The sequence below is a fragment of the Chenopodium quinoa genome, unplaced genomic scaffold (genome assembly GCF_001683475.1).
Source record: "Chenopodium quinoa cultivar QQ74 unplaced genomic scaffold, ASM168347v1, whole genome shotgun sequence".
Taxonomy (NCBI): Eukaryota; Viridiplantae; Streptophyta; class Magnoliopsida; order Caryophyllales; family Amaranthaceae; genus Chenopodium; species Chenopodium quinoa.
In genome coordinates, this window is record NW_018745540.1 from 649,303 (window position 1) to 670,017 (window position 20,715).

At 32.0% G+C, this 20,715-nt stretch overlaps 1 protein-coding gene across 1 annotated transcript; it reads left to right on the forward strand.

Annotated features, from left to right (window-relative positions):
- Positions 1-7,315: 7,315 nt before the first annotated feature.
- On the forward strand, positions 7,316-8,547 carry LOC110716059 (protein FANTASTIC FOUR 3-like). The gene has a single exon (XM_021894694.1). The coding sequence runs from the start codon at positions 7,454-7,456 to the stop codon at positions 8,384-8,386; it is 933 nt and encodes a 310-aa protein (XP_021750386.1). The 5' UTR covers positions 7,316-7,453; the 3' UTR covers positions 8,387-8,547.
- Positions 8,548-20,715: the final 12,168 nt, after the last annotated feature.

Sequence of the window (20,715 nt, forward strand, 5' to 3'; positions counted from 1 at the left end):
CAATTTTTTTTTTATTTTCTAATATGCTCCATTAGTCAAAGATTTTTAAAAGTGCTCCTAAGTGATCATAACAATAAGAGTAATACAGATCTTCTATGGCATAAAAACTTGATAATTTTCTGGTCATACTTAGGCCCTATTCACTTCACCTTAAAAAAATAATGTTCAGCAAAAATAATTTCAATTAAGTAAAAATAATTTCAATTCAGCAAAAATCAATAACTTTAAAGAAGAAATTTAATAGAAAATCAGTAAAATAACTTTAGTTCAGTAAAAATAATTTCAGTTAAGTAAAATTAATTTCAATTCAGTAAAAATAATTTAAATTTAGCAAAAATAATTTCAGTTCAGTAAAAATAATTTCAGTTCAGCAAAAATATAAGGTGAAGTGAACGGGCCGGGGCCTTAGTCTTTGGAGTTAATAGTCATTAAAATATATACTCTCTCTATTCCTAAATAATTAACACGTTTGACTTTTTTTGATATTCATACATTAATTTTGACTATTATTTTTTTTTAGTAAAGTGTAAAAATTAAAGAAATTTATCATGAACTATATTGTTAAATAGGTATTAAATTAAAATTTCAAAATATCAACTTTTTTATATTTGTTTACTAATATTTAATCTTATATATCTAAGTTCAAATTAGTGCATTGACATGTTTGTCAATTATTTAGGAACGGATAGAGTAGTCTCTAGAGAAATGTTATCCGATATTCAATCATAATAAATAACTAAATAAATAATGAAGATCCTTAACAAAATAATTTTTCAGCCAAAAAAAAAAAAAAAAAAGATTAGAGTTTAGGAGGCTAGGGAAAACTCCCACGAAAAAACTATACTAAAGTATAGGTGTATAGATTCCCTAAAAAAAATAAAAAATAAATAAATAAAGTATAGGTGTGTAGATGGAAGTGAGATAGAAAGAAAACAATTAAAAGGAGAAAAAAGAATCATTGCACTTTTATCATAAGACTTAAATATATGTGTTTGAGGAGGGTAATGGTAATCGATACTTTATACTCCGTATAACATTACCCCTCAAATAAAGGTAATTGTTATATCTATACCCCCAACCAATGCAAACACTAGAAAAGTAGTTATAAATCTTTTTTCTTACAAAAAAATACACTTATCAAATATGCTCATAACTACATCTATCTTTCATCGATCATAACACTCGGGTGTGCAAAAGATATCGTACAACTCATTATATATAATTAAATAAAATAGAGTGTCTGTAAATGGTACGGAGTATTTTCCAGGAAACTAATACTTGTACTTGTAATTAACTACCAAAGTGTATGAATCCAGAAAGATTTTACAAAAATCACAGGCTGTTTATGTCATAATTATGTCAGGAAAGTACTACGGAGAAGCAAGAACATGTTGTACAAATAAGATCTGTGAAAGATCAAATTAGTTGTCAATAGCAAACAGATTTAATTCTAATACTATGATTAAATTAGCAACATAATCTATTGTTTTAATTTGTCTCTTCGGTTTACTAACCACACACTAATACACTATTATGTCTATAATTAGCGATTAGCTACTCTCGTAGACCCTCTCAAAGGTTACGAGGCTCGCCTTTTTAAGCTCCCAGTTGTTAGGTTGTCTCTGTAATTAACTTTAAGGGTTATAATTAGCTTCAAATTAGACTATGTATTAGTGTAGGGGACCATTAACCATGTATCTTGTAGGTTAACATCTTTTTAAAGTGATTCCTTTTGCATACGTAGACATTATAATAGAATAATATTTATTTTGACGGATACTTTTTATTCAGATTTTATAATTATTAATTAAGCTGATACTGTAGTTTAAATTGGTAATGTGGCTACTCGTAAGAAGTAGTCATCAGTCTTTTTATACCGTCCTTTTATATCATAATTGTATACTAATTATTAATGATTATGATATAGTAAAATTACTTGAATATGAACCTTTTTAACAAGTAATCATTTTTTAATATTTAAGTAGAGAAATATTTTGTATTGTTGTTTATAAAACATAAATATAATACAAGTATGAACATTCTTTTCTTAATAACGTCTTTCATATTTCTTAATCGACTAAGGTAGAAGAAGCTACTTTTTCTTCTATCTTGAACCATGAATATATAATACGAGTATTCTTCTTCTTCTTCTTCTTCTTCTTCTTTTTTTTTTTTTTTTTTTTTTTTTTTGATTCTTTAAATTACTTAAAGAATGTTATCTTGACTAATTTATATATGTGTATTCTGCTTAATCACTTCACTTTCATTTATCTATGTGACTTACTAGAGTTTATTAGCTTGTTTGACTAGTTGATAATAGTCACTTTCTTATCCTTATAAATTTAATCATTTATTAACATTTTGACAACATCAATTGTAGAATATTTCTAATTAAAAAAAAAAAAAAAAAAAAGTTATTTGAGAAACCATATTTTCAATCAGTAAAAAAAAGTCATTTACCAAATATATTCTCTTATTGTTTGACCACAATTAATACGTAGTACACAAAACGCTGGCCAATAACGATTTGCCAAACAAAAGAATTCATTCTAATTATTACATAGAAAAGGTGGCTACGTACATTTATTTTATTTTTAATCTTGGAAATTAATCAATTATTTTATCCAATAATTAGCAATTTTTTGCATTGAATTGATGATTTCATGTATGGGTCCATTAACTTGAATGTCATATGAGTTGAATATAAAAAAAATTAGTTTGAAACATTACGTCAGAAACCATTGACGAACAAGAGGAAGTTGTTACTGAATATTGTTTTACATATGGCTTCCATTTTCTATTTTCATTTTGTATTTTACTACTTTTAGAAACTTTTAACTTATGATGAAGATGACACAATTCATCAATACCACGACGTGTCTTTCTCTCATTTGTTGTCAACTTTTTACTTTGAGGCCATTGCTTAATGCTCTCGAACATAACACCCAAAATATCTTGGTATAAACGAACCAATTATGAAATATTAATGTTAAAAAGAAAAAAAAAAAAACTATAGTTTGAGTCGCATTTCATTTCTATTGGCAATTTGGCATTCTTAATTACTCTGACTATTGTAAATTATGTGAGATATTTGCCTAGATTAAGGCGATTGACGAAAGTTACAATTTAATTTAGCATCAAAGTGGACATATGTCAATGTAATAGTGATGTTCAACTTTCCAACTCAATAATTCAACGAGATACCTAAAATTAATCAAAATTTCAACAATAGAGTAAATGTTGACATGTTTGTTTACTGAGTGACATGTTTTCTTGTAATTAATGTAGTCTATGTAGATATAATTTACTAAAACTATCTGTCGTAAAGTAGAGGAGCGGTGTAGGTTAAGCCGATAATTTAAAAGACTTATTTGATGCCGACGAATCCAAAGTGGATTTTTTTTGGACATATAGGGCTCATGGGTCTGGATTGTAAGGTAACAAAACTAACAAATAACAACGAAAACAAGATTCAATATTATTGTAAAAATAGTCTAAAATTCCGGCACATATGACCTTAATACAGTACAACAAAGACATGTACCTTTTTCCCAATTGTAGAACATTGAAATTTATGTCCAATCGTCCCCAAACATTAGGTATACGTGATTATTACTGGAGATTGCTTTAGTCAAGACATGTTGTACATTGGAATGTAAAGGAATGTAATATCACCATTACATGGCAAATTCCAAGCAACACAATCAATTAGCTAGGGTAAAATGCAATGCTTATCTAAATATCAAATGTTCTATTCGCTATCATATACGAGTACATTTTTTCAGATTTATGATCCCAAACCTAAACTATTTGATCCGCTATCAGATCGAATTCGATTCTGAAGGATATGGTCCACATTCGATTTAAACTGATTGATAAACTATTAGATTAGTAACAAATACAAGTATATGCTATCATTTAGATACATGCTTCCTAAATTAAGTAATTCATTAACTTGATGATGTGCTGCTTAATTGTGTTTTAATTTTATGTTTTTTCTTGGCGCAAACATTCTCTTAAAATTGAAATTTCTCAACCCAAAAAAAAAAAAAAAAAAAAAGGAAGCAAATATTCAATTCAGAAAATTTCAAATATCAAATAAACAAATTTCTCAAAGTAAATAATATATCATATCTAGAATCAGTATCTAAAGCATACTCAACTCTATAATTGAATGCCCAGATAGTTGGTAAATTTTTTATCGACTGATTATATATATCAGTCGTTAAAAACACGGATTCTTATAATGGTTGTTCAACTTTCTCCCCTCCCCCTCTCAAAAGAAGAAAATCAAAAAAGCGGAACACACTCATGACACACTAAAAACTACTCCGTAATTCATACATTGCAATCTACTCGTAGTAATTTACTATACATCTAGCTTATTACACAACACCGATCCAGGCCATAGTCCTACACGGTAGCGCTGTTGCTTGCCCTTTAGCATGGCCCTTAGGCATTCCTACAGGTTAGATTGCTTTAAACTAGATCTACAAACGTAAAGGGGTGTTGCACATGGGCATACAAAACAAGAGAGTATAAAATAGTACAAATACATGTTCATGAATTTGTATTGGTAGCAGTTTTGATTTCCCACAAACAAACCAAAAGTAACAAGTATTTATCTACATTAGGAAACCCAGACAAGGTGTTTAGTACTGTATTAATGAGGTAGTACAACCTTAAGTAGTATTAGAAGTATATATATACTACCCCTATTTTAATTTTTTGAAATTAGTAGTAGCATGTACTTTACAAGATTATTAGGGTAGGTCAGATGTAAGTTGGCCTCCACCAGACAACATGGTCCTAGAGACAATTAATATACTAGTGGGTTCAACCTTTAGAGTGGAGTTTCCCATGTTATGCTGGCCTATGTTCCATTCTTCGAACATGTAACATCCTCTTATGGGAGTTGGGTGTTAAAGGACGACGGAGATATATTTGATCCGTAATGTCCCTCAACTTGTGTGAATTTTGGATCGACTACATTAACAACATATCTTAATAACTCGTACTTTTCTTAAACGCATATTTTATTTATTTTATGAGTTTCAATGAACTTTAGGTGTACCTGGTGAAAATTATTTTGAAAAAAGGTCTTTAGAGTCAAAATGGTGGATCTAAAGTTATACCTTAGAGAATAACTCAATCAATTACTACTAGTGAATTTCACAATGCAATGGGGTGCCTGATGAAAATCAATATCTATAATCATATACTTGATGGGTAAAGGTATTATTTATAAGAGAAACCTTGACCAGACCTCAATTCTCACGATTCTTTTGATCCATTATTTACGGTCCATGAATGAACTTAGAAGTTGTGAGAGGGAGGAGGTAGTAAGGGATCCTCACCTTCAAGAACCACAATTGAGCGGATTCAAGGCATTATGAATGGTGGATAAATTCTGATAATGTAACGTGCTAGTTATACTAAATCTATACCTAGACTCTTGAGTACTATTATATTGCACATAATTAACTTTTAAAAACAAAATGTGTACTAGTTCATCAATGACTAACTGCCTATAAGTAAAAAATATTAACATGGAGGCTTACTAGCAGGACCCAGATGCCTGGACCCTGGAGTGCAACATAGACACTAGACCGTAATAATGCAATGATGTTGACGGTAATTAGCAGCCTCCGGTATGTAATTATATTAATCACCGACATTCAAGACGATAAATAACCTGGATTAATCATTTTATCTCCTCCCTTTACATACATGGATGTTAGACATACACGAGTGAAAAGGTGTCTGGTGCTGATTAACGTCATCAGAATTATGCATTAAACTAAAATTAGGCTTTAGTTTATGATAACAACACGAACCAACCTTGAATTAAAGTTTAGATTAGAAAACTAATTAAGTTCAAGAATGGGAAACACTGTGTTTTAATTAATGCATAGTGGAATTTGTAAGTTGTCATCTTGTGGCTTAGCAAATGAAATTAATTGAATTAATACTATACAATTCTTAGCAAAATGCTCAGAATACCATCTAACTTGTTTGTTGTTGGATCATACTAAATTAAAGTGGGTCAGCAATTGATTGTTGGATTAATTTGCTTGAAATGTTTATTTGGATAAGTTTATGGTATAGTATACTATATGATATCATGTGTACTAGATTTTGTATATAGTTTGTATACTATGTACTGTCCTTTTCATGGGGGTTTAGTATTATCATGGTAAATATCTTGATTTACCTGATTTGGCACATTTTTTTAATTCGAGTGTAAATTGATTAATTTGCGAACATTTTCGTGATATTGACATTATATAAAGTGTAAGAACATAAAGTTCGAGTAACATGTTATCTAGACAATTAAGTAACTTTTTTTTTTTGACAAGGACAATTAAGTAACTTACATGGGTTAAGTTGGCTAGCGAGTTGGGATTTTAACCCTAAACTGCGTTTGTGATCGGTTTTAGGAGAGTGGAGCTTATAAACAGGTTGGGTTTGGTTGGTTGGGCATGGGTTGATGCGGCCCACCGGGTCTTTTAGTCAGCCCAAATTTATTTGTTTTAATATTTTTAAAGTAAACACATGTTATAAGTTTCAAAGCATGTATTGATTACTAATATTATTATGTGGAATATATGTTGTGCTTTTAGCAATTGGAAATTCAAGGATGTTGGCTGATTTATGGTGTTATCTGTAATGTTATGAATGGTACGGTTCCCATAATGAATTTGAGTAAAGCTGAATTTCTTAAGCATGTGGAGATTTTCTTTTCTTTTTAAGAAGAAAAAGAGAGGAACAATCGTTATCAACGATATTTGATAAATCCTTTGTTTCTGCTCTTCTTCTTTTTTTTTTTTCTTCTTTTTTCTCTTTCTTTTAAAAAAAGTTTATAAAAGAAAGTAGGAGGAGTGTAACTCCAAATTGTAGAGCTAGTCACGAGTTGAATCAGAATACTAACGTAAAATTCATAAAGGTAAAATATAAATATGATAATTCATGCCGAACAATCAATCTATTGAAGGCCCACAATATTCTAACTCAAAAAGCGGCCTATTTATTAATTTCCTTACTTATTTTACTACACTAATTTTTTTACCTAGTGAACAAACTATTGTTGATTCTTCCTAATTTTAAAATAACATGAGAGTATATTCCTTCCCTTATGTTAGATTTTTATATTCAAGACCATTTATTATTAAAGTCTTTTACTTTTAAAAATAAGTGAATTTTTGTCAAGCTAATTTACAATTCTAGTGGTGGAAAAAAGGTCGTCCCCCACAATCCCATACTCTCTCTCTTACGTTAGAAACTTTATGGATGACTTTATTTTTAAGGGCTATAAATAGAGAACATCTCCTCTTCATTACATCCCATGTTCACTTCTACTACTACTCAAAAATACAAAATCTTCTTCTAAACTCTCTTCTTCATAATTCTAATATTTCCTCCAAAAAAATATTCTTTCAACAAAAACTTTAAAATGTCAACCATTGTTTATCAAGAATTACAACCTTGTTGTAATAGTGAGTCACACTTTATCGAGTCAAGAACTACCCTTAGCCTAAAACTAAATTCATCAATGAAAAACTCGGTCGAAAATGTTAGCTCTAATTCCTTGTATGGAGCTAAAACTACACCCTCGAATTCGAATACTTCCGGGGGTTGGAGCTCTATTGAAGCTCTCCCTAGTAAAAGAGACGCGGTACCTAAAGAAGAGGTTGTATATGTACATCCTTTAGTTAAACGATCATCATTCATGCTTAGTGAAAAAAGTTTGAAAATGTGTACCGAGAGTCTTTTAAATGAAACCGGCACTTTCGACATGGAAAGTTCCGATGGTTTATTTACATCAACAACAACAACAAAATTAACAACGAAGACCATGAAAGGAAGAACAACACCGCGACAAAAGTTTGATATAAGGAAAGAATTATCATTAGGTCATGGGAAGTTTCCGCCTCCCTTGACTACAATAGCCGGTACGAGTAATATATGTGTTAGACCATACCGTGAAGATGGTCGGTTGATAATAGAGGCTGTCTCTACCCCTCCTATTCAGCCTTGTATGCAAGCCGAACGAGGTGATGGCCGTCTAAGGTTGTCCATGATGATGGAAGACATTAACGATAATGACAACGACAACGACAATGAAAACGACAATGGGGTTGAAGAATTGGTAGAAAATGATGAAGAGGGGCTAGTAAAAGATGTGGAGGAAGAAGTTGGAAAGGAAGAGTTTTTAGAAGAATGTCACAAAAATGATTCATATTTGATGGAGGATATGAATGGAATTTCAAAAGAGTTAGGGGTAAAATTGGGAATTGGGAAAATTCAAAGACTAAGTAGATGCAAAGAAAGAGGGCAAGGGAATAAGAGATTAATTAATTGGGAACCTTTTTGGGTGGCTACTTAAAAAAGGAAAAATAAATTAAAAAAGAAAAAGAGGAAACTTTTTTTGTACCCTCCATTTCTCCTGGCTTTTGCTTGATTCATGTAATGTACTGTTGAATATAAATAGTACGGAGTAATTTTTTTGGGGGGTTTATTCAATTCCCATTTATCTTTTCTTAGAAATTGTTGACTACTAGGGTAGTTATTGTAGTTTGTGAATTGATAGAGACATCTTATTTTTGTTGGATTTTTCTATATAATTATCTTGTTAATTTCGTTTTTTTACGTTGTGTCCTAATATATATCAGTTTTCACACTGTAATCCCAATATATTTTTTTTTTCATACGGTAACCTTGTCGTTATCTCGCTGTTAAAAAATTCCATTAATGGAGCCCACTCTCCATTTATTAATATTTTTTTATCGATTTGCACGTTGGAAAATATTCCGTTAAAGGTTTTGAGGGCTACCCTTATGGATCCAAATTAAACTCAGATTTCACAAAAAACTAATGTAAATGCCTCGTTTTGCGTATTAAAACGTGAACACGTAAACCGAGACTTTTCTTAATAAGCAAAACGAGGCATTTAAGTAATTTTTTTGCCAAATCTGAGCTCAATTTGGATCCTAAAGGACTAAAATAGCCTCCAAAACCTGTAACAGAAGGTTTTCCAACGCGTAAATCGATAAAAAAATCAATAAATGGAGAGTGGGCCCCACTAACGTAATTTTTTAACGGCGGTATAACGGCAAGGTTACCGTATAGAAACAAATGTATATTGGGGTTACAGTGTGGAAAGTGATATATGTTGGGGCACAACGTAGAAAAGTGAAATTAACAAGGTTACTATATAGAAAAACCCTTTTATTTTTCTACTCTTATTTGGGTGATTATTGGCCAATTGAGTAGTGCATCTAATATGAAAACTATTCCCTTTAAAAGTTTAAATTTCAGGTGTTAACAACCAATATTGATTCTAAGGAAAATTGTGTGTTTAATTTACAAATTCGAGTAATAACAACTATTGACGAAATGATCCAATGACACCTACGTACATGAATAATAATAAAGTTTATTTGTGCAAAATGATGGATGCATGGACTACTTGTATTGGAATATTCCATAGTTATTTTGTCGGAAAATATTAAAAGTGATAAAATTTAAATATTGAAATAAAAAATAATTAATACAATAACAATTGAATTTTGATATCAAAAAAATTGATTAAAATCGTACTCAAAGTATTATGAATATAATTCAAAAATTTTATAGTATGCACAACAAAGGACGATAAGGAGTTGTCAATTGTACAGGAGAAACATTAAAGTGAATATTATGGTAAAAAAAATTGATGGCATATTAAAAATTTAATCTTAAAATTTGTTCATAGTGGCCCTTAAAAATTATTAACTTTAATGAGAGTGGGAGCTGAGGGAGAAAGGGAGCTACAGTTTTTGTTAATACACCTGGAGTGTGTTTCTTAAACTTATCAAAGTGAATCTAAAATTATGTAAACTTAATTCACATATGCACCAATATGAGAGTCAAAGTGTGTCTAAATTAACTTTGAAGTTTATTTTGTCTGAAATTATATATTTTGTTTGAAATAATACTAATTTTATTCAACATGAGTGAAAAATTATTAAATAAATCTTAGAAGAACACATCCATAAGGTCATAACCATATAATAATCCTAATATATTAATATGGAGTATGATTTTGTACAGTATTCTCAATAATACGGTGTATAAATCACCTGGAAATTGATATATATAGTTTAGTGGAGACGGCATCTATTGCAGTTAATTTTAGTCATGCCCTCAAAAAAAAAAAAAATTAAAAATTAGGGTGTGATTAGTCAATTTCCTTGTACCAATACTTTGTCGACCATACAAATCGGGTAAAAAGCTCCATGACACTTTGCATTTGCGACATTTGATTCAATTTAAGTCAAGGCTCTTCATAATTACTTTAGAGCATCAAGATTGGCCAAAGTCATCAATTATGTTTGCATGGTTTATAATTAATATACTATTTCATACTTAGTCAAATATATGTCATGATTCTCGTATCAGATTGCCAAATCTACTTCCAGCCCCACCTTAAAAGAAATAAAACTATTTAAACAATTTTGTTCTAATTGTTCAAAGTTCTCATGTGCGCTCATTGATATTTTATAGAATTCACTATTACAGCCCCAACCCCTATTGCAATGTTGATAATAAATTTTAAGTGAGTAAGTTGGGTGAAGCGTTTATGTAAACGACGTGCTTGCAATTTTTATTGGTTGAAAGTCTAGCCTCTTAACATTTAACCTAATTCAAACAATTTTAGTTCAGTTAAGCTACAAGGATTATAAATTTATTAACAAAATAAAAATTAAGTTAATAAACAAAAGTAGTGTGGGAGACATGTAAGTGTTTGAAAATCATACAAGAATTCGCATTAAACATTTATCGATTTATTAGCTAGCAGATTGCTCAAAGCTATTAATTTAAATATTCGAGTCAGGTATGAGTCTAATCTAGTCAAGTTTAATCTTGGGGCTGACTCGTGTCTGATTAACCTAGCTTTCAATTCGGGTTCAAGTTTAGGTCAGATCAAGTTCGGTTTAGATTACGTGGGTCGTATACTTGATCAACATTGGCCTGGCCTACTGGCCCGGCCTGAAAAAGTCGAATTAGAGCAATTTTTGGGCCTAAATTTCGGGCTGACCCAACCCCGACCCATTTTTCTTTAAATAATTGGGTATTGGGCATCCTAAAATTACATTTTTAGTTAAAATTTATGCCCGACCAGATTTAAGCCCAAAAAACCTGCTATTTTTGTTGTCTGAAATAGCAGGTTTGGGCAAAAAAATTCGGCTCAAAATGGGCCACTTTTTTTTGGCCAAATCGTTGGATGGAATTTTTGTGAGTCGTTTTGTGAATACAGGTTGAGTTCAATTCAAGAAAATCAACATGGTTAGTTTTTTATTTCACTAGTGCCGAATAGGGTTTATTTAGAGCGTGTTTACAGCGGATAAACTTAAGTTCGGGTCATGTTTGGATCAGATAATTATTAGATTAAATAAACTTCAAGGCAGGTCACATGTGAGGAGGGTGTTAAATCTAATATAGCTCTATTCTTAAACAAAACATGTAAATGTTTGGCATTCACTAAAAATAATAAGGAGAGTTAAACACTTAAATATATAATAAGTTAAGAGGCTATATATGTTGTTATTTTTTATTTATTTATTTATTTATTTATTTATTTATTTTTATTTTTTTTTTGTGAAGAAGTAGAAGAGGCTATATATCTTATTGTTATATAATTTTGCAATGAAATTTTCCTTAATCTTATAGTGTAGACTCTCTCTCTCTTGACAATGTGTGCAGATCTAACCTGAAAATTTTAAAACTATAAAGAAAGGAGGTAAAATTGTATGAAAAATCAAAATTCCAAATGTGTGGTTATAACTTAAGTAACTCAAACTTGAAGATACGAAATAATCTATATTACCTATACTAAAGTGGAATTTTTTATATAGAGGGAATTTGCCTTTTTAAACCTTTTTTTATTATTATTTTCAGAATCATTAATTCGCCTAAGAACTTCATTATTTATTTATTTATTGATTAATAATAATAATAATAATAATAATAATAATAATAATAAAAAAAAACAAAGTCATATAACCTAGAAAAAAATTAGTTTGAAGCCGAGATACAATCTGGGCCCCGGCCCCACTCTTCTAGCTATAGCAAATTCTATCCTAGTGAAGATATGAGCAGCAGCATGTAAGTGCCCCGATATCCTGAGTCGTCGATAACTTCTGAAACCCGATTCAGCAACGCAATAGCCTCCTTTTCTAATTCCCAAAGTGAAGAAAAGGAGAAGGGTTGGAAACCTTATCCAATTGCCCGACAACTAGATTCATACTTGACCCGCTTTCGATGAGTCGCAACAGTTACAACCTATCCTAGAACAAATTCAGATAGCCCAAACTGTGTCAAAGGAGAAGACTCTGTCAAGTCAACACAGACATTGCGACCATGATCTCAGGAGTAAAGTAACACATCTGCAAGTTTGAGTGCCCCGTCGTTCCTTCTAGACAACCTAATGTCAACCTCAGCTCCTTTCTTGCTGAAATTTCAGACTGATAGCAAACATCAACAAGGTATCCCGAACAACATTTTGCCGATATTTAATACCCACAATACCAACATACGACACCGCGTGATCACCGAAAATATCTCTAGTAAATACCCTACTTTATTATTATTATTATTATTATTATTATTATTATTATTATTATTATTATTATTATTATTATTATTATTATTATTATTATTATTATTATTATTATTATTATTATTATTATTATTATTATTATTATTATTATTAGTTACATTTCGTTAGAAACTTTTGTATTTGAGCTGCTGTTGATTTTAATAACAGATCAAACATGGCTCGGGATTTATTTAATTAATCATAAATCCAAAGAAAAAATCCACTCCGTAGAATGTATTACCATTCTTAGCAGATTGAAGAATTGATTGCAAAGAAAAAAGAAAAATAAACCGAAAGAAAGAATGTATGATTAGCAAGTGGTTTCATCATACTGGTATAGCTAGAGTGTAGAGACTATGTCAGGTATAGCCACGTCCTTTTACTGCAATTAGAATATGCTTGTAGTACATTTGTTAACCGTGTCGAGTTTGGAATGTAACACATACTCTTCTAAATACTTTTTTGTACTTCAATTTCAATGTCTTTTGCATTATTTTTTGTAATTTATGTCACTTTGTTATGGTACTCTATTAAAGTTATTGGCAAATTTATGGTAGTACTAGTACTCGTATGTTTTTTTATAACAACATAGGCTGTGTCAGATTGCATAAAAATTAAAGTGTTGGACTTACAATTTGATTGAAAATGTTTCATGTTTCGGTTGGTTTATATAGATGTAGAAAATCTCCTACTTTATTGAAAATTTTTCATATTTTGGTTTTTAATGATTTGTATTGATCTGATTCACGGAGTAGATGATGTAAAATACCTATGACTGAGATGTTAATGTTAAATAGGGGTTATGGATGAAAAATAAAAACTCGGACTTATTACATATTTCAAAATGCTCTCTTTGATTTATATATTACAAATGTCCAACGTATTACTTTTATACGTATATTTGTCAACACACGAATTTGATCATTAATAAAAATTCTATTGTTAAAACTATAAAAATTAAAAGTTGGCTTTAATACATTTAATAATTTAATCTAACAACATATTCCATTATTATGTATCTTTATATATAATTAAAATAATCAAGTCAAAGTGGTCATTTTAAAAAGAAACAAAAGAAGGTATCATATGTCTCTTGATTGTATCAATTGATTTGACTAACTAATTGTATTAGTTAAATAAGCTAATTTAAAGTGTTTGGAAAGTTGATTCAAAGAGCTTACTTACTCTACCGTGTCAAACAAACTCTTTTTCAAACATCTTCTTAGGGAGCTTTTATTAGTTGATTTAATATTTAGCTGAAATTACACTTATATCCCAAATTAATGATCTAAAGTCTATCTCAACAACCTAGTACCTACCCTGAATTAGCTTATTGATCATTTTGCAGGCGTAATCAAACAATTCTAAGGAATCATTTATTTACCAAACACTTTTATACAATTAGATCAGCTAATACAATTAGTTAATCAACTAGATTAATACAATTAACTAGTCAAAATTAGCTAATATAAGCAGATTCAGCTTTCAACTTTTAGCCTTTCACCAAACATGTCTATTATACTATATTAAAATGTACAACATGCTAATGCACAAAATACATGAGAAAGCATATATATATATATATATATATATATATATATATATATATATATATATATATATATATATATATATATATATATATATATATAGGTACAATGCATGATAGATTATCATTATCAATTTTTTTAAAATGAAGTGTGTAGAATTGCAAAGATTAGGGTTTTGGACTAGATTACTCCATATTTATTGCAAAGACTGGGGTTTTTGGACTAGATTATTCCATATTTTATGTAACATGAGTTGTTATCTATGGTATATCCGGATACTATTGTTATGAGCCTTTAACTATTTGTTTATGTCTTTTGGCTAAGTTGGACAGTTGGTTCTTTGACAATATTCAAATTTTTTTTTTTTAAACAAACGACAAGGTAATTATACATTAAGGAAATTATCTAGACATTAAAGCTCAATATCACACCCTCTAGAATCCCACCTTGCCACTAGACGTGCTAAGGTATTACCCGTCCTTTTAACATGGAAAATTGTAAAAACTACCAAACCAATTAATAGACAAAGAACAAATATCATCATAGACTAAGAGATAGGAATGAAACCCCTGCACTTTGCTGTAACACAAGATACCACCTTGCTTGCATCAACTTCCACTTGGATCTTGTCAACAAGGGTAACATAGTTTAACATGCATGCACTAAAATTGAGTTGTTGGTGATGTGTCGAATGGAGTACCATATTGTTATTATAATGATTGTAGATACTAATTAATCCGTACCAATATTCTTATATATCGAGTAAGAATGGTTCGTTAAGCTAGCTAATTAACTCAATGTATGTATGTAGCCCCCAACACGCACTGTCGTCCGTCCCCCATGCTCGTCGAATCTTACTTCCGCGAGGTCCAAACTACTTGCAACACGCACCCATAGTCATATCACCATCTTTCAATTTCCTCTGGCATCCACCTTTTACACTTTTATTTACAAAGTACTACGATTTGAAGTACCTCGTTCCCTTTTTATTTTTTTTTATTTTTGGTGTAAAGCCATAAAGATAAATGTGTAGACGGAATTTGATCACGGGTCTTGAGTACCAGCCATCTCTTAAGACCCCTCAAGACTTTCATTAATTACCAACTACGCTAGTTGATTATCTACTTGTTCTTGTTATTGTTTACGGTTAGTGAAGATCATAGATATATGGAGTACATTATTGTTGTATTTGGGGTAGTTGATGTTATGGGGTAATTTTGTACATTGGTTGGCCGACAATGATAGTCACCGACTGATGACACGAGACCGAGTCAAGATGGTTACAAGTGCTCCATAAAATTATGGAGAGAATATATGTCACAAAGAACAAGTCATGGAAGTTGTTAAACGTATCTACACCCTAAACAAATTCACATTCATCAGAAGACCAAGTAAAGACGTCAACAACTATTTTCTATTTTCATGGAGGACACCCCCACTACTCTCCAAAAACCTACCTAAATACCTTATAAATAGAATCACTTCCCTCTAAGAAAGACGAAGCCATTTCCCACGTATAACATTTTCCCTTGATTAATTAACCCCATATATATTATCTACTTTATTTATCCTAAACCTTCCTCATAATCCCAAGAACAACCGTAGCATTGTGATATATAGAACAAGCCTTTTGATCTTCCGCCACATAGATATTCCACTACAAATACTCCCACCATGCTACTATATTTTAATCTTTTGCATACTACTGCAAAGATACATTTCTACACACAATACTACACCTAATCAATCTCCTTGCCGTACTACACTAGTCCTACGCCTAATATACATACATTTATTTATACTCTTTTATGTCAAACGTTAAATACACATTGTACTTGTAATTATTGGCTTTAAGCGTATATTATATTGGATTGGTGGACTCATTGTCATCCACGGTTTTTACCCATATTTATCAGGATTTTTCGCGTCACCATATCGTGTCTCCCCTTTCTCTCTTTATTTTTCCGTCATTTACATTCCGCATTCAATATTCTTTATTTTAATTTAGTTGATCTGAAATCCGTATCCCACATCTAATCCTATATCCGAAATTTAGCATAAACAATTTAGCGCCGTCTGTGGGGATGCAGCTAGATTAAAATCTCAACCCCACAAAGGTTCCTCTCCAAACATATTCAAACACATTCCCATCGTCAAAATATACAATCCTGTAAAGTGATTTTAACCACATAAGAATTGTTCGTGGTCCCGGTATCGAAGTGGCGACTGTCAGTGACAATCATTAGCGACAATCGTCAACAACGATATGGTGATGTCGGCGTCGGGACAGAGACGTCGCGACGGAATGGTGATGTCGGCGACTGGACGATGACGTCGGTGACGAAATGGTGAAGTCATAACGAGGCGATGTCGGCGACGACGGCGGAACGATGAAGTTGTGACGGAGGGGTGGCAACGACGACAAGTCGGTGGCGTCGTGACGGGATGATGAAGCCATGTGACGACTGTCAGCGTTAAGGTGGTGATCGTCGGCGACGAGATAGCGATCGACGTCAAAGTGGCGAACGGCACCAACCCAACTCAAAAAGCTGCGAGAAGGGCGATTATCCTTGACGGCCTCAAGAGATTTGGTAATGTTCCTTCTTGTGGTTTAATTTAACTAACTATTTTGTGTCTCCTTTAAGTTGTGACAAACTATATCGTCATCAACCAAGCAAACATCACGCTAAGAGGAAAGAATGTCATGGAAAACGTCGCTTTAAGTCAAAGATTAAAGTAATCAAGTGATGCCAACCATCAATAATAAGGTCATTGCGGTCATCAGTCAGCAATTTGATGTTGTCAACAGCAACTCGACATCATCTGTCACCAGCCAGTGACGACGACGACAGCCAGTGACGACGACACCAGTCAGCAACGTTGTCAGCAACCTAGTGTCATCAGTTAGTGACGACTTGAAAACAATGTTCCTTTAATGATGATGCAAGTAAGCTTTTACCTAATGCAAAATTCAGATATTTACTACTCTATTCTACAAATATTTTCATTAACTTTTATCTACAATACCAATTATATATCATGACATTAGCTTGAGTAATGCTTAGATATATCTTGTGATGATTAACTTATGTACCAAGCGTATTTTTAGATAAAGTAAGATTACAGGTGGAAATTCATCACGTTAATTGATTGTGACATCAGAATATTGTCATCAATAACATCAACAAGTTGACGGTAACATTATATTTTGTGGCTAACTTTATTTCATATTATTTGCATTTTTATGAAGTTGCCACAAGGGGGCAAGATAGTATACTTTGAATATTAATCTAATGCTTCGGTTATTTTTTGTCATTTAACTCTTGTTAATTCTCGATGCTTTAATATTTAATGCTTTAATTATATTACGATCATATTATTATGTTTTGATTTTTAATGCTTTAGTTTCTAACGCTTTGATCACAATACTTTAATTAATTGTTAATGCTTTGATTATTATTCATTCTTAATGCAATTATGAATATGTTATTTCGAAATATGGCGAAGTATGATATTTACTTAGTTAACAATATAGTTTTATGTGAGAAAGAAATTATAGATACAAGGTTAACCTAGAACATGACGTTGGGGGCTCGACACCTAAGATCACGTACGTGACAATGGGGGTTTGAATGAGATCTTCCTGAGTGACTCAAATTGGGGGCTAAATCACAATGACATCTCCCTAAGGTAAATTTCTATTATTTAATACATGCCGCCTTCAATCAAACATGTCACTAACTGTGGCAGTCATCGACACCACCGAGGTATGCCACATTATCACTTTTAGTTTCTAAATTGTCGTGATCATGCTCTTTAATTGGTTGCCTAGCTTAGAGTCTTTATTTATTTATTTTTGTTTCTATTGATCATGTTCACTAACGTATTACTTCTTTGATTTTCTAATTAGCATTATCATTGACGTGATTCTATCGCCGTAAAGTTTTACTTGTTATGTCTATCATCTTTGTTGACGTAGCAATACACATGGTTAATTTATGTTTTCATTACTTGGCCTATTTATTATTCTTAATTGGTTATCAGTAATTCTTGTGATGAAACATCTGGTTACACTTTGATTTATGAATCAATGTCACATGCAATATTTAAATCTTTTTATGCCTCTTTTACACTTAACATTTTCAATTTATTAATGACTTGATGTATTCGACATTAGTGTTTTAGAGTGATGATGAATAGGTTACTCGATGCCGAAGTTAAGCGTATTGATTTCAATATTATGTATGACAACATCATATACATCGACGCCATGAGATGATGGCGTAATCAAGGATCATGAGGACATGTGGGGAGACGACACCTCAAGGTCATGGTGATGACGACCAAGGGTTGACGTTAGCAAATTGTAGCAACATTGACAAAGGATTAAAACATCAAATGATCATGATCAAAGGCCATGACGACACGAAAGTAAACTCTAACCCATTTAAATATATTTGATTTGGTCATCATGTTCTTTATCATTCTTGTTTTATGTTACCGACATATTAATGATACATGGTATTCTTAGAGATAGCGATTGTTTTAACAACATACTTTAGATGCTTAGATAAGTCACTAACCAAGGCGTCGAAAGAATAGCCATTGCTTTATCCTCTATCTTGCATAATGCAATGGATGACGATGTCAAAGGGAAAAAAAGTCATGACCAAAGTTCCAAACAAAAGTTACTCACAAAACACAAAGGCGTCAGTTACACTGACGTTCCCAAAAAGGATGAGGAAAATTGCCGCTCAAAAGAACATTGTAACAAAACGAAACCTATGCATAACAGACCTTACCGTCAGGCGCCAAACACTCGGAACCTGAACTGACAGTTTAATCCTCCATGTTCAGCGTTAGACGCCAGGATGCAAGGGGTATTGGCGCATAACGATGGCCATGCAACGATAGTCTAACTTTTTTCAAAGTTATTCTTCAAATGTACATCGAATGGATTGATCGTCACGATCGATCGTAATCTCACAAAGCACACGAGTCCTAAGTATATAATGTGTCCTTAGTGTCAATGGTGACAATGAAAATTGTTTTAGAAAAATATTCTTTTATGCATTTGCATGTCCTCAATATTTTATTGGTGAAACATCATAGTTTTCATTCTTTAATTTATTTAGTTTTCTCGATGACATATGCATCCGTAACATAGACACATAATGCCCAATGTTGGAAGCTTTTGAATTACATTAGAATTTATCCTCCGATACCAAGTCATACAATGATTATATTCGTTCACAAGTCTTTGTTCTCAATGATGTTACAAAAGTTATCACATACGATAAATATTTTGTGCTTTAAGCGCGAGACAAAGCTATTAGATGTTATCTTCGTACGATGACAACATTTCAAAATGTTAATGGCCTTGACGCCAGAATTTGTAACAAGATTTCCACTTGGTTGCGACGCCAAGTGTGAACACAAAATGCTTCCGATGACCTTAGCGTCAAACATCGTAAAAAGTTCTTCGATTGGCTTTAACACCAGAAAATAAGATAATACATTAAGAAAATCATTATCAATTGCATTCAAACTACATATGTGGCCTCGCCGCTAGACACAACGTTGAAAAGGGTTTTTTGTCGCCCAAATGGGTTTCACACCATATGTCATGACAAAGAGCTAACGTGTCATCGTTTATTTAATATTCGTGGTTGATTGACATGATATTATGTCGAGATGATTCAATTGCTCAATTATTGGATTAAGCAACCTTAAAGTAACAAACGTTACGATCATCAACAGGTTCGGCTTAAGTTAATGTCTTTCATATTAATGAATTATTGTATTATCTTCTAACATATATTGATACAAGATCAAAAGTAAGTATATTTGTCGTCTTATATTTCTTATCCATATTTAATGTTTTTCTCTGTCATCTAATTGTCTAAGTATTCAACCTATGTAACAACGTTTGAGATTTAGCATCATCGCCAGTGCACAAACCTGACGGACATCATCACTTTCAATTCTTGAATGGTCATCGCACCCGAATCACCGATTTTGGGCTTGTCGCCAGTTTACTAGCTGTTGACAATAACCGACCAACATCGTGACCATTGTCATGACCAGTGTTTGACGTCGACGAACACCTTCTGATGTCGTCGACCAACAGCTTTCATCGTCGACTGATGTATGTGTTTTATACCATGTTTTACCCTGATTTTATAGCGTATATTTGCATGGTTTTGGGCTCTTTGGAGCCATTTCTTGCTAACAATCTCTTCTGTAGTTTTTTCGATCTATTTTATTGAGTTTCATAGGAATACGAAGTTTCTTAGATGAATCGGACGTGTTTTGGATAATTAAAGAAAAGGTTAGTGTGTAAAGACGAAGATTTCCCCCATGCCCTGTTGACCATAGCTTGCCCGGTCAGACAGGGAAAAGAAGGAAAAAGCTAGCTATGAAGTATTGTTGCAGACTCTACGTGCCCGGTTGGGCATAGCTCGCCCGGTGAGACCGGGCATTGAAGAGTTGATTTCACATCTCAGTTTTTGAAGTCGCCTTGCG